This window comes from Pangasianodon hypophthalmus, chromosome 7 (assembly GCF_027358585.1).
Source record: "Pangasianodon hypophthalmus isolate fPanHyp1 chromosome 7, fPanHyp1.pri, whole genome shotgun sequence".
Taxonomy (NCBI): Eukaryota; Metazoa; Chordata; class Actinopteri; order Siluriformes; family Pangasiidae; genus Pangasianodon; species Pangasianodon hypophthalmus.
In genome coordinates this window covers 15,996,550-16,012,593 of record NC_069716.1, presented here as the reverse complement: position 1 = coordinate 16,012,593, position 16,044 = coordinate 15,996,550, and the positions used below count along the sequence as shown (strand labels likewise).

At 36.4% G+C, this 16,044-nt stretch overlaps 1 protein-coding gene across 2 annotated transcripts in view; it reads right to left on the bottom strand.

The window, feature by feature from the left end:
* Positions 1 to 6,108: 6,108 nt before the first annotated feature.
* The window catches only part of kdrl (kinase insert domain receptor like), a 43,500-nt gene continuing 33,564 nt past the window's right edge, over positions 6,109 to 16,044 (bottom strand). For both annotated transcript variants that reach the window (XM_034305890.2, XM_026917700.3), the window contains 6 exons: positions 15,025 to 15,124; positions 12,668 to 12,773; positions 11,600 to 11,721; positions 10,527 to 10,605; positions 10,210 to 10,310; positions 6,109 to 7,980 (listed from right to left, as the gene is read on the bottom strand). In XM_034305890.2, the coding sequence (XP_034161781.1) occupies positions 7,803 to 7,980; positions 10,210 to 10,310; positions 10,527 to 10,605; positions 11,600 to 11,721; positions 12,668 to 12,773; positions 15,025 to 15,124 (686 nt within the window). In that variant the 3' untranslated portion in view covers positions 6,109 to 7,802. The remainder of the gene's footprint in view (positions 7,981 to 10,209; positions 10,311 to 10,526; positions 10,606 to 11,599; positions 11,722 to 12,667; positions 12,774 to 15,024; positions 15,125 to 16,044) is intronic.

The window sequence follows — 16,044 nt, the reverse complement described above, 5'->3', positions numbered from 1 at the left end:
CTGGAGCAAAAGGTTCTTTTATTTTTAAGAGTATATAATAATTATATATATATATATATATATATATATATATATATATATATATATATATATATATATATAATTATTATATGTATTATAATGTTATATAATTGTATAAGAAACAAGGTTTTTTTCATGTAGGTCCCTTACATATAGACTGACATTGGAAGAAATATGAGCATATGAAAATATGTGACTTGATTTGAATATTTAATAGGTTAGTTGGATCACAGTGGTAAGCTTCACTCAACACAAATAATAAGAGAAATACGTTTGTATAAATTAGTGAACAATTATTTAACAGTTAAGAGTTACTAATTAATGTTTATATACTACATACATTATGGTGATTCTATTAATGTGTTTGATTCTATTTTTAAAATAATTATTTGGCTGTAGGCTTCCATTTTATCTGAACAGTTGCATTCAGGTGAGGTGGCAGTATACCTTGTCACCATAATTAACTGGCACAGCTAGGAGAGTTTAAAAGGGATAATATAATATGCTGTGATTTTACTAATACATTACTAATTACTAATTGTTCATTATAGTAAAAAATACCAACATATAATCTACCCTGGGACACATCAGAGTACCCATATGTGTGCCTACATACACCTTCAGAGTAACATGAGACCAACACAGTCACCAGCAGGCCGACGTGTATCCTCTTCATGCACACATTGAAGGTGTTATAAAATGGGTCAGTCATGTTTTCAATGTTTACAAGTCTATGCTTTTAAAAAGGAAACACTTCCCTTCAACATGCATAGCCTGGGTTTGCTAGAGCATGAAAAAATTGGGGGTAAACAGTTTTTTTCTGGGTATGTTATAGACCATGGATTCTCAAACTTTTTGTAGCCAGATATTCCTTTAACTGTAAAATAAATTACCTTCTGCACACATTTATTTTATGAACATAATCCAACTGTTCGATTAGCTATTGGGTTCATTATTAAAATGTGTACAATGTTTTTTTTTTTTTTTTTTTTTGATATTTATTGGAGCAAAAAAAGTTTTTCATTCCTGATTTTTCCACCAAGAGAACACATTAGGTCAATGTTGACATTGTGACATTGTTTTTTAGTGTAATATCTAAATAAGAGCATAACTTTGTTAATAGCAGGATTGGATTGTCGCCACTGTAACAAAATAAGAAAAACTCTCTGGCTATGTTTCATGGAACCCTGGATGTACTCGGACCCCGGTTTGAGAACAGCTTTTGTAGATCAATCAATCAAAACTTTGCTGTTGTTCACTTCACTTTACTCTACACTAGACCCTTAATGGTTTAAAACCACATCGAGGGTGCCCTCTGCTGGTCGGATAGGATAGACACACAAAGGGCTGAGAATCACTGAGTCTAATTTATTCCCAGGCAATTATAGATAATCGTAAAGTAAAGTTGAAAAATCCCTGTTCTGTATGTTCTAAACTTTAAAAATGGTTTTTAATCTGGGGTGTTGTAGCTTAGGGTTGTGACAGTTTGTGGAGTTAGACTGCAGCTCTAGCTATCTCACATGCTCTAAACCTGTACTCATTTCACCAGCCTCAAGAGGGCAGTGTGCTCTAAAGAATTACTCACATAATCGCACTTAATCTCTCCAGACTTGTTCTGGAAATCTTCCAGCCTTCCATCTGCATGTGGCGTGGTCTGTATATTTGAGCTTACTTTTAATTTTTAAATAAAGTTCCTGTTCCTTGGTTGATCTAAAAGATATCTCTTTCATACTGAAAAGCATCTAGCTCAGTTTTTATTAAGAGTTTTTATTTTTATTTTGAATTAAAGAAATGTAATAAATATAGAATTAAAACGTATATTAAATGTTTGCAAGATTTTTTTCTAATAATAGTTATTTACATATTGAGTTATTATCTTAACAATTTACATTTATATAATTATTTACATAATTAATAATTAATTGTTATCCACGACAACCTTTTTTCCCCTCTGAAATAACTGCACACACCATCACAAAAAAGCAGAGAAGACAAAGTCATTGCATTCCTTTCTGATACGTTTAGAGATTTTTCACTCACAAATGCTCAACATCTGGAAGTTCTTGTAAGGATTTGTGTGTGAACTTCTTGTCTCTGAGACCAAGGTGAATTCAGTTACTTTGAGATAGCACACATATAATTATTGAGTGGTATTTCTTTTCCTTTATCTAAAGATTATTAGCAGATAATTGATTTCAAAAGACAGACAACATGTTTAATAATTGGGGCAGTTATATGAGAATGAAGTGTTTCAGATATGAAAATATTTTACCAGTGAGGTTTTGATTTATGAGGTTATATGGTGCTAGATTAGGGTCACATTTTGTATTACCATGAACAACTTCCTTCATGCGCTTCAATGCACTTCATATTTACTTAATTTAAAGCTATTAATTTGCTGTATAAGACAGCTTGAACTCAAAATTGGCCAATCATATTAATCACCGGGTTTCAGCTATTCATAAGGCATCTATTACATGCTTGGGGGTTTTTCCATTAGAATTTTACAGTGAAATGTTAGCAAGACTATAAAAACTTTGTGACTACATCAAAAGCGCTCCCTAATCAAATCAGTCATGCTCAAACTATTTTTATATCTCACATATATGGTGCAACATATAATAATTATTGCATCACTGGTTGTGACCCTTATTACACTTCCTTTACATTTGCACCAAGAATCATACGACCAAAAAAACCCAAAGCCTATATGCCTGAGGCCAGCTTGTCTGCTATGTGGTTGGAAGCTTTTGCTTTGCAGTGTGCACTATTCAGTGCAGAGATCTAGAGTGGATTTATGTCTGGCACTTAATAAAATCAGTAACAGCTTGATTGTGTAATTAATTCTGTAGTCAGTGGGGCTGTTTATTAGCACAAACCCAGGATTATGATGAACCCAGTTTCCAAACCCTTCTGGCTCCATAGAACATGAAGACAGTTTCAATCATGCCAAGGGCTGATTGCCAAGGCTTTTTTTTTTCTTGCCAAAAATAAAAAAAAATCTCTTCTCCACTAACTTATTATAGTATATTGTATTTTGTTTACTGTATTCTTGTTGTACTTATTTTATTCTATTTTGTGTGTCTCATTTGTGTGTGCTGTTTGTGCTCTTGTGCTGTGTGTGTGTGGTGGTGGTGGGGGGTGTTTTGTATATTCTGAACAATAAACCTGACTTGACTTGAACCCTACTGGTTCAGTGTTTAGAACCCACTGACAAAACCAAATTTGATGAAGTTGTCCTGCTTCCTCTCATCAGTGACCACAATCCAAATAAATGTATTTCTGAATCAAAATGTATTTTTAATGAGCAGTTGTTTAAAACAAGTAGGTTTCATTTATTTGTGACTTTGATGTGTAAATCTTACATCAAAATATTGCTTAAAGGTTTAAAAAAAAAGTTGAAAGTCTCCTTTGTCCTTACTGATAGTCAAAACCTTAATATATTAATGTCACAGAACTGTCAGAACCTTAAAATTCCAAGGTCTCGATGTATGTATTTTAAACTAATTAATGTCATTGCCTTAAGTCATTGCCTTGCACATGAATATTAGAAAATAGATATATATATATTGGAATTTTATGGGAACATACAGCTGGGTCTAGAACTAAGGGTATATTCTTTTGTTTGCTTCTTCAGCTACTTGTGCTGCAGGAAGCGTATTTTTTTTTCAGCTGCTTACATGATCAATCTGTAATGTTGGATAAAGGTACGGTGAATACAGTTGACCTGTATGAATACATCCGGCTCATTGTTTTGGCTCTGGGTGAGGGTGCGGACGTGAGGCCTTGCTCAACCCCACTTCTCAAGTGCAGAGTCTGGAAAAGGATCGTGAGAATTGGATCACAGCTCCAATAATAGCCACTGTAGAGAAGGTGGCACTTCGGGGCCTACTGTTTTGTCTTTTACTAGGAATATAGGTTTTGGCAAGCTCATATATCCTCTAGTACATCCCCTTTCCTCCGGTGATTAATTCTGAAGACTGTTTTCTTTGGAATAAGGATTTACATACATTCAATTGTTGCAACAGAGTAAAAACAACAACATATTCAAATAAGTTAGTGGTCTTAATTAGATGCACATTGGATGTTTGTCTTGGGGATTACTTTTACAGACTCTATTGTGTAACAGTTAAAAAGCAGAATACTGTAATTGTGAACATACACTACATGGCCAAAAGTATGTGGCCATGTAGTGTATGTTGACACTTGACCATCACAACCATATGTGAGTCTTCCCTAAACTGTTGCCACAAAGTTGGAAGCACACAATTGTCTAGAATGCCCTTGTCTACTATAGCATTGCAATTTCCCTTCCCTGGAACTAAGGGGCCCTAACCTGTTTCATCATGACAATGCCCCTGTGTACAAATTGAGGTCCATGAAGACATGGTTTGCCAAGGTTGGTGTGGAAGATCTCAAGTGGCGTGCACAGAGCTCTGACCTCAACCCCACTGAACAACTTTGTGCTGCATTAACTGGAATGCCAACTACGTGCCTCAGGCCTCCTCGTCCAACATCAGTGCCTGACCTCGCTAATGCTCTTGTGGCTGAATGAACACAAATCCCCACAGCCACACTACAAAATCTAGTGGAATCTAGTGGTCTTCCCAAAAGAGTGGAGGTTATTATAATAGCAAAGGGGGGACTAAATCTGGAATTTTATGTTCACAAAGCAAATATGGGTGCAATGGTCAGGTATCCACATACTTTTGGCCATGTAGTGTAGATAAAAGCAAATCTAATTGTGTCATTTATTTTTATTTTGTTTGTTATTTGTGCATAATTTGATAAGGTGTGCAGTATTTTGCATCACACAAAGCTACAATAATTAGATATAATTTTGTCAATATACGTGATTTAAGATATCTACATAATGTGCAAATAAATTATTATCTATATCAACTGCAAATACATGTATATATTCTAACTAGTGTATTTTTTTAAATATTTAAATTCAAAGTTTCATTATCTCACAAATGAAAAATGACCCCTAAAAATATCCTGTAATTTTTAAATTGCTTTTCTCAAAAGCCAAATCATATCCTAAGATGGCTCCATCTTGATTTACAGAGCAAATGTTATTTATACAAATGTACACAAATGTAATTATACAGTCAGATTAATTGTCAAAGAAACGTACAGTGTTTGTGTGAATGACATTATTATTTTTTTTTCCTAATACAGAGACCTTCAAGACTTCGTGATCTTCCTGTGTGAGTGGAAAAATACTAGGTATACATGAGTCTCCCAACTAGATTTGTGGCCAGAGTATGATGACCCCTAACCTCTTCAATATCCTTCCCCTGTTTGTTTGTGTAGATAACATGCAATGGGATGTTAATAACGTATAATGCTCATCTAAGCCATTTTTTTTAATTATTGCACATATGCCCCCATGGTACAGTCAGACTCTGTCCCTGGACACACCCAGTACCATGGCTGGGAGGCACTGTGATCCCATAGGAAGGCCAGTGTTAGGATGGCTAAGAGAGCCTTCCTTTCCCGCTCACAGAGGTATTGTCCTGGTGACAGACAGACTGCCGGCACCTCACCCCCCTCAGGAAGTGTGTCTCCATGGCCAAGGAGTGGGAGGAAGGGAACACACTGATGACACACAGACTGAACATCTCACAGGCTGCAAATATTGTAAGAATGTCAGGAATATGATGCAGAAGCTTCTTTAGAAGTGAAATGGCACACAATATATATATATTCTTTTTTTGCATTTCTCAATCAATAGGTAGCTACAGGAATGGGGAAAGGTTGCCAACTCTATGGTTACTATCATACAGGTCTATAGTACATGTGTTGGCATTCCACCCTTTAAAAAATGTATTTTTGCAGTGCTTTTCTTTTTATTTAACATATTTAAAATGTTAAAAAGCTTCTGGAAGTTTTGATTATATTAATGCCATAGCTATTATTACTATCCATATGTCATGCTTGCAGAACTTATTAAAAATAGTAGTTGTGTTTGATTTTTTTTTTTTTATATTAATCATGTTTCATTTTTAGTTAGGTTTGTGCTTAAAACAGTTTCTGGGTTTGTGAAAATGTAAAGATAAATCATTACAATAAGATGCTATGTATAAATATATAGATCTTTATTGATGCATGGTTAAAATACATTTATAATGCATGAAAACAAAATCTCAGTGCATACAATATACTTTGTCAATGGATACAAATCAGTCAAAATAGTACAAATATTATTTGATAGTATATACTGTCTTGAAAATGGTATATCTACCAATGAATACTGGTAACTAAGAAAAATTGATAGCAAGTAACAAATAGGAGTAACAGTTCTCTCTGTCCTGACTACAGTCTTGGATACAAGGCCACACATTTCTTATTGTCCCCTGTTACAGAATAGTTAATACTGGTATTACCTGCAGGTGTGCATATGCTTCTGCTATAATTTATGATAACTATATATGTAGAGACCAGCCTGTTAAAAATTATATTACTTAGTAATCCTTTAGCCTGCCCTGCAAGCTTTAGTAGATTATAGCACAAACATGGATCAATAGCATTCCCAATAAAATAAAATAGGTTAATAATTGGAAACATATGGAAATGGAATATTTCTTGTAACTATAATGTATACAGTGTAAACAACCCAAAAGATATTAGACATTGAAATGTGACAGAGTATCAGAGGAATCCTTTATGTGTGCTGGATTAGTGTTTAATAATTCAACATTTATCTCATTTAATGTGATGGGATTATTTACTATATTACTATTTTAATATCTTATCAATGTGGTCTACTTTTTCAATCTTCAAAAACAGTTGTTTATTAACAATTTTACTGGGATGTAAGTAAATTTCACCTAAAACCATTCATATTGAGGTCAATAAAGTACATGCAGTAAACACTGTGTCTTATAGAGTTCAGATCACATTTCCTCCCAACACAAATGATTCTGTTCTGCCAAAATCAATTAAATGGCAAATATTAATGCTGGTTATTAATAGTGTTAATCTAATCAATTAGAAAATTTTAGTGCAACAGTGTAAATAGGGTATAACAGTGAGCGCATTATGTGGATTCTGGTAATAAAAATAATGTGCATATACAAACTGTGATATCTGAGCAAATTTGCATACAGTTATGATCTAAAATGAAGAGCAGAAACTGTAAAGGAAAACCACCTACAACAAATTATTAACTCTTTAAAATGTAATGAGTCAATAATACTCCTGTTTGTATCCATTGATAAAAGAATATTTTCCTCAAAGTAACATTTAAAAGAAAGAACTCACAAATATCTATGTAAAAAAGTTAAATAAAATACTTTCCAGTTTCTTTTCATTAAACTATTCAAATTAGTAAATTAATAAAGAAGGTGTTTTCTCCCTTTAAAATTTGATTTTGTGAGAATTTGAGATTTGATTAAAGAAATCTATATGTTGTGCTTTTTGTGTTCACAGTAGAAAACAGAAATACCTGAGGTGGTCTATATGTGTGTATCACAGTGGCGTGTTGTGACGTGTTTCAACAGCTTTAAGGAGACAACACAAAACAATATGGCAGCACTGCTCCTCTTACTTCTGTACACTGGAGGAGATCATACAGAAGTATGCCAAGATGGACAAAAGGTAGCAGTGCTGGAACTGTACTGACCAATATACATGTGAAAAAGAGAACAGAATTGATTAAATAAAACATTTTTTTTAAAAAAAGCATCCTAAAGTAAGAAAAGATTAAATAGTAAGTGTATTGGTCCAGGGCTTGAGTTTGAGGTCCTGATGGCTCACAGGTAGCAGTGGGAAACTCAGACAGGTGGTGTGGAATAGCGGACAACATAATTGTAGTCTGGTGGAGGGCTATGACACTCCAGCTCTGGATCCAGAGAGGAATCTTCCAGACCAAAATCTAGTGAAGGGACGGGTGAGGGATATTTCTCCTTGTCCCCCTCTGACAAAACAGACTCCTTACTCTTAGTCTTCATCCTGAAGCAGAAGAAAACATATAAAGCCATTTGTATCACTCTAAATGTATTCAACATGTATATTTCATATTCAGAGCAAAGGTGATAGATCCAAGTCTGATTTTTTTAATAGCATCAGTCACTGCTATAATTTGCAACAATGCTTTATTGAACTTAAAACTCATTTCAATTGAATTGCACCATTTGTTGCTATGGGTTTCTGAAGTGCACTAGGTCAGACACCTTGGAGTAAATCAGTGAGTGTGTCATGTGATTTGTCTGTGGGTTTTTGGTGAAAACATACATACAGAATGGAGTGCCATACTTTCAGGGGTCTGTAGGTTCTAAGGCTTTCTAAAGTACATACAACAGTATGATCCATTGCCCTCAAAGCACATGTGTGCATTGAATGGAGGAGTCCCAAGTGGAATTCATGCACACAATACTGACGGGGACAAGAAGAAGTAGTAAAGCTTTAGAAGGTCAAAGGTGGCAGTGATCGAGTGGTCTCTCAGCAGGAGCACCTCTCTGCAATGTATAGATCATTCTCTACATGCCTGAAGCGGCTCTTTTTTACCCCAGTGGAGAGGCCATGGCAACATGGGCAAGGATCTGCCAGTAGACTGTGGGCTTCAGCCAGCTTTTGTGTGGTGGAGAGCACTGGTAAGGGGAGCACTGTAAATAGTTTGGAGGGAGGAGCAGCAAGACAAACGGCTGTGGTAAGTAGGGAGGCAAGGTGTTTACAATGAAAACACTTCCTTTTTGCCTATTAATCATATAAGAATACTCAATAATCATACCCTGGTCATACACCTTTGTCTGTTTCCCATTGTATAACTTTACCTGTGAGAACAGGAGGGGCTCTATAGAGGTTATGGAGTAGTGACTGGAGATGGGCATGATCAGTAAAATACTTGATATTCACTAATTGATTTTCATTGAGACAAAATAGAAAAACAGGCATACAGCTTATTTTGTATCAAAATATACATGGCATTGTCAATTGAGGTACATAGGCATCCTGCTGAACACAAGACACAGCAAATAATGGAAGCCAGCAACCCAAACAAAAGGCGTTTGAACTTTGACAGATAATAATAAAATGCAACAACACAAAGAGTCTTTGTGTTCTACTGGTCACTGTAAGCCATTTGGTGTACAGCCTGACTTGAACCTTTTTTTTTTGATACAGTACACCTGGCAATGGAAACAACTACAAAATGTGGGCTTACATATTTGTCACTGTGTAAAACCACACTTCAATCTGTAACTCTCAAACACAAGGGAAGATTCTGCCTGATTAAGGGGAAGGTGTCTGTCTGACCATTTCTGCAACTGTAACAAAAGAGCATCTTTACTTATCACGTTTTAATGATTATGTACAACCACCATCCAGATGCCAGAAAGTCACAATCAGAAGAGTACATTCTAAGATGGCCTGAGATCTATAGATCTCAGAAAATGCCCTAGGGTGCCACATTTGTTAAGATGTCTTGAGTGAGTATTAGCTGACACCCTGCATAAAAACATAAACAACCACTTGGAATTTAATCAGAACAGCAAAAAACACTCCTACGTGTGGGGCATTTATCACTTTTATTTCAGGAACTTTTTTCATACTAAGCATTGTTCTCTGAAGTTCAACATACAAGGAAAATATCTGGAACCCTATCTAGATCTGACAACATCCATTAAGGGCTCTCACTGTCGTGTGATTTGTGCATGGAGCACTCCAGGCCATTTTTATGATCTCCTGAACACTGTCTGTAGAGTAATGAGTGCCACTTGCCAAGACTATAGAAATGCTGACAGGAGCTTGGCACCAGATTCAAACAGAAAAGGTCCTGGTGTTCTCTACTGACCCAAACAGGTCTAGTATGCTTGCATGTTTTTCAGTTTAGTAAGTGAGAAAGCCAGTGCCATACAGGCAGAGCAGACAAAGGCATTAGTCGCAAGGCCCCGTAGCCAACGTTAACAAGCCACACTTCCAGCCCTGCTTTTGTTGTCTAGCTGTTAGGTTTGTCACCTTGAGCAATATTCCTCCACTGTGCCATTGTGAGGCTCTTTTGCCAAGTCACCTCTTAAAAAGAGAGAGGCACTGACTGGGAGTCAGAGTAGAGCAGGGGGGAAGCACAAAAACTTGCATCTACATTCCCACTCAGTGGGAGGGTTACCAGGGAGATACTTCTTCCTGTAGTGCTTGATGCTGTGAGTGACAGGGCTTTAACAGTATTATTAAGTCTGCACTTACGCCAGGGCCATGATACTTAAGGGTTGAACCAGGGAATCCAAATGCTTCAGCTTCTTCAGATCATCAGAGGACAGACCCATGCCACTGTCCAAATGCCCTCCCTGCAAATGACAGTATGAGGAACACATGCTCTCAAATGAGTAATGACATTATCAGAAAAATAAACATCCATTACAAGAAATACAGTGGTTTTGCTGTCATTGCAGCAGCGCAGTGTGGATGTGCAGTGTTTTGTATTATTATTGGAAACCACATGTTTTTTATAAAGATCATGTGGACTTATGTGTGTGAGTGTGGTGTGAGAACAAACTCCCCACCTCATGCATATCATTTGTTCCACTCTCCGCTGTTACGTCATCAAAGGTTTTGATGCTGCCTGGACGGACCTTGATGTTCCTGAGTGAATCGAAAGTTCAATTACAGGTTAGTGTTGACACAGATGTGTGAATACAATCATTTCCAGTGGTTGTAGAGCAAAATCTTAATAAAAGTTTCGAATTATATTCCTCTCCCTTGCTGTTTCTTTTGAACTGTAATTCTGCACAGTCATCCTTTTTTGCACCCATCTATTCTTCTTGTATAAAGCATATTTCACGTGACTGATACTCTCAAAAGTTATATACATATTCTTTACACAAACATATTTTAAAATGAATAAAAATGTTATTGCAAATATATGATAAAACATACAAAGAAAAATGATTTACATAAACAATACAAAAGTCTAAATACAATAAATAAAGGGTTTCATGGTTCCATTAGCTCAATGTAAGTCTTTAAAAATAAGTCCATTTTTTTCTTAGAATGTCAGAGTTATCAGATAGCTGCTTAATTCAGCTTTTGGGACAGCTGTCATGACAGCATTTCAACACCATTCTTAATAAATACACTTAGCAAACCTGAGAAAATACAACAGTTGAACAAATATTATCTTTAGCAGACATAAATTCTGAGAGTGCACTTTGTGGCTGGGGAGGAAATGCCATAAGGGGCCCATAGTGCAACAAGCCCATGATTCTCAGTGTTGTACCTGCCTTATCAGGAGCCACGCAGTGCTCTGTATACCAAAGTTTATATCAAAATTGAAGATAGCTATAGAAAACAATAGTACAATTATTTTACAAGAAAATGTAAAAAAAAAAAAAAAAAGCTATGGTGTTTGAACAGCAGTCTAACATAAAAAGGATATATGCACTTTTATTTATTTCACATGTAAAAAACAGCCAGAATTTATTTCTTTTTTTTTCCAAATAAATATATGTACAAAGTTCAAATTTATCTATGATCAGATATTGTAGGTTTTACAGAGTTGTTTATTTTCTCTCTTATATGGGTTCAAGCAACTAATTTTTTCTCCATCATACAGATTTCTCTATAATGATATACATACCATGAGCCTCTCGAGTTTCTGAGAGAGACAGGTCTCATGGAAGTTTCCTCTGTAGGGTCTGGGTTTGACGGATCCGCTTTTGTCAGTAGTGCCGTGTTGATAGGAATGTAATGTTTCCCCTCCTGACAGAAGTACAGAGTTAAACCATCTTTACTGAGGCCCCCATAATAACAATGACATCACCATGCATATGCTATTGCAGTATGAGGTAATTCAAAGTTTAGAGAAATCTGAACCTCTACATACAGTATGTGTACTGAGGAGACATTGCATATGCAGAGGAACTAGCTGAGACAAAAGAAAACATCACACTAAATAAATCCTCTTCACAGTGTGTGAGTATATTTAAGCACTGAGGTGCTGATTCATATATAAAGAGTCCAGAGTGCTTTAATCCTAATTGAGATGGAGTAAAAAAGTCTGGCTGGTTTCCATCATTGATATCTACAGTTTGATCTGCTTCCACATTAGTTTCTAGTTTAATATAGGACAATTGCCTTCCTTTCCCATACCAAAATGTTGACAGGCTTACTACATTCTACACTCTTTTCACACTTGCTTTGAACTGTCCCTGTATGATGATGTGCCAGGAAGCAAGTTGCTTTTATCAGGATTTAAATGAAAATCAGAAGTCTTTCCAGGGTGTATGCTTAGGCAACGTTAAGACAAGAATGCAAGCTTGGTTTAATCTTCTAAAAACAAACATAGCTGCACTAAATGCTTTTATTCAACTTGTACTGGTATACTTTTCCTCCTCTTTCTTTTGTCAAAGGGAAGTGAATAAGATTGTTGATTGGAGTTTCCCTTCTCAGTTACTCTAAGCACTCTCACGGGCAAAACTCCCCGTCATATCCTCACCATACCTAGAACCAATCAGAGCTACCGCTTCCTGAGAGGATACTGAGCACAGTGACTCATTTGCTGAATCAATGCCCAAATTCATTGTATTTTTTATGCTATACAGCCCAGCAAGGGCTCTAGCTTTGGCTACAGGTCAAATAAATCAAAGCAGGTTGTAGAATTGATATCATCTGTACTAATGAATGATCATTTGAATGACTCACTCACCTGCTGTACACTTGCCTGAAGCAGGTCTCCTAGTCTCTCTACTAGCTCTGTAAAAGTGGGCCTCTGCTGTCGTTCTCCATGCCAGCAGTCCAGCATGGTCTGATATCTACAGACACCACACACACACACACACACAAAATAATAATAATAATAGTAACAAATTGTGTTAGAAATATGCTCAGATGCATACTAATTACATTTAGTTCATTAGCTGGCCTGACACTATCCAAACAGTATCTATACATACAGCTATATATCAAGTTGTCAACACATTAGTGTTGAGGAGTACATCATAAATGTAGTCATATGGTGTTCTGTGCACTGCAGCCATAAATCTCTTTCCCCTTGCGGCCACTAAGACTATCTTGAGTTACCACCTCCCTGACACTACAGGCTATCTGAGCTGACCCCTACGTTTCTGCCAGCTCATTTGCCTTTATCCTATTATAACCTGTCATTAATAATTTCTGGTGTCACGTGAGCAGTTAATTCTGCTGCTTTCAGCACAAACATTAGAGGTGAGAGGTGCCCTCTTTGCCTTTGAAGAGCTGTCAGCACCTCTCTCCATGTGGTACTTCTCAGCTCCATATATCGGAGTAACGGTGCTACTCGGTTATAAAGGAATTCATGTATGAGACTCTGAAGAAGTGCTGAGAGTGGGAACAGGGAATGATTGTGCCCAATCCTGTGTTAATTGTAGTTCTGCACTAGGATGTTATTTAAATACAGTCCGCTCTCCGTTATCTTTAGTTTAGCTTTCTGATTAGGGCTAATTTGATGTTAAGACAAACTATTATACGAGCAGATGTCTCAGAATTTCCTCTGTCTTATTCTGCCCTGACATACCATATCCATTTCCTTTGTTTTCAGAACAACGCCTAATTAAATAAAGGAATTTCTTCTCTTGGTGGAGATTCTTGACTAACAAACAGCTTGGAATAAAAGCTGGTTATTCTTCTTGAATCAACATGTTATGTGGTTTATAACGGAGACAAATGAGAAATTTCATCAAAGATGGTGTAATAAAGTCCATAATTTTCTGGTGCACATAAATCACAGATTCTAGATAAGTTAGGTCTGTTTTTGTCTTGCAGTTTTTAAATCTGACTTGTGAACTGAGCTCTGAATTCTTGACAGAGTGAATCAGGCTGAACAAAACTCTGGAAGGTCACATTCCTGATCAGTCTGTGGATTAATGATGCTGATTTATAGCCCAAAATATTTTTAATCTCTTTTATCACACACATTATGAGGAGGTTCAGACAAGGGTCAGAGTCAAGGTCATGACTGACACCTACACATGAGATCAATATCTCAAGTCTCGCGAGAAATGGAATAGCAGACATGTGGGAGCTCTCTCATTTCTAACAGAAGACAGAGATGATGCTGCATACTATATTAAACCTTATCTGCCAACTCCGTTAACAAATTCTTTGAGGCCACATGAAAAGTCTTTGTCCTTTAGGGTGTAAGAGAGTAACTTGGCACCAGCTTGACAAAATTTATGAGAGCCTGGGTACCTCATCCCTAAAGCCTGATGTCTGGACCACATTTTGCAAGTCATCTCCAATCATCATCATTCTACCTTGACTTCTTATATGTGTATTTGCATTGACTGGGCATGAATGGGCACGAATGAGACCCGTTAACATTACTAAATCATGGTGCATATATAATACTGTGTTTAACCTTTCAAAATCAACTTGCAAGCAGCTTGCACAGGCTCATATTTCAGAAAGGGAGATTTAGTGTAGCAGCATTCTGATTAGGAACAGGCAGTAACACTCTCCAGATTGAAATTTACTTTGAAGCCCCTGAGTGAGGCCACTAGACTAGGTGCACAAGAGCCACAGGTCTCATCGATAGGCTCTGCCAATCTGAGCTTTCCTCTTTTGGGATAATGTAAGATTGATGACATATCTAGCTACATCCACCTCATATCTAGCTACATCAAGAACAAATAGACATATGTCTGTCTAGATAGGTTAGATAGATCGATAGATTTTTCTTGCATTCACTGGATAACTGTATCATCAGAAAATCTAGCTTTTGTTCTTTTCAAATTCCTTGTTAAGAGCATCTTTTCTTTAGTTGAGTGCACAGGTCTAAATGATGCCCAAATGGGGTTCACAAAAGATGAGAGAGGCAAACTCCTTTGTAGTCTCTCCAAGTTTCCATAAAATTCTCAGAAACTCTTCAACAGCATTCCAGTGAAGGAACATCTAAAAAATGTTCTGCCTAAAAATTGCGTAAAATTGCGTCTGCATTAAAGATTGCCAATTGTCATCATGAGAAAAGTCAACGACAATATATTCTAACACTTAAAAATAAAATATACATTTCAGAGTCACGCTTACATTTCAGAGGAAGCATACTCGGGTGCTCGCATTCTGGTGCCTTCTTTCAAGCGGCAGCAGAATTCCTCATCAATTTGTACACCAGGATAAGGAGAGGCACCTGGGGAGAAGAAAGAGAATGGTGACAATTATCAAGCCAGCTCCTGATGCAAAACTCTGATCACTTCAAAGAGATTAATAAGAAGACCTCTAAATTGCAGAATGTTTTTAGAGCATAGAGATACGTTAAGAGAGCTGACCCAGAAATAGTGGGACTTTTCAGTATGTTTACAAGGAAAATGGACAAATGATTGGTTTATAAAAGTATAATTTAGTTGTCTAGTATAAATACATTCAAACAAAACCTGCATAAATTAGTAAACCACAAGAGTGGGGGCTGCAACTGAAAATGGAAGGGCTTATGAAACAATATTTTTCTGTACTTGCTTGAAATATTTCACATAATATCCAATAACAATAAATGGCACACAAAAAGGTTAATCCTAGAACATACTATGATTAATTCAATCTAACACACAATAACCCATCACTAATAGACACAAACTACATCCAGAAAACAAAGGCTAGAAATCCTCCACACAAAGATAAAACCACAAAACCACAACCCAAAGACAGCCCGTCATATATGCATGAGAGCGTATTTTGGGTCTGATGCAAACATTTGTTCTTTAAACATTATCAGGTTCCAAAAAAATGCTTCAGCTGGTCTTGTGAAGATGAACAAAAACTCAAAACAACCCAGATGTACAGTCCTGAGTGATTTCATTTATTGAATCATGATATTTAATAAGTGTTTTAAAGTGCTACACACTTTGTGTATGTGCTATAGGTTGTTAAGGCTTGTTTTGAAGATGTTTGCATAACTCTTTTGCATAGACATGAGAAGCTGTTGGCCCCTTAAAAATATATTATATTCTTAAAGGTTGCAGTGGTTTCACAGTCGGTGCAAACATTTACTGTGAACATTCACTTAGTAACATGGATTGCATTTGCAGCTGGGGAGAAATATTCTGTTTAATT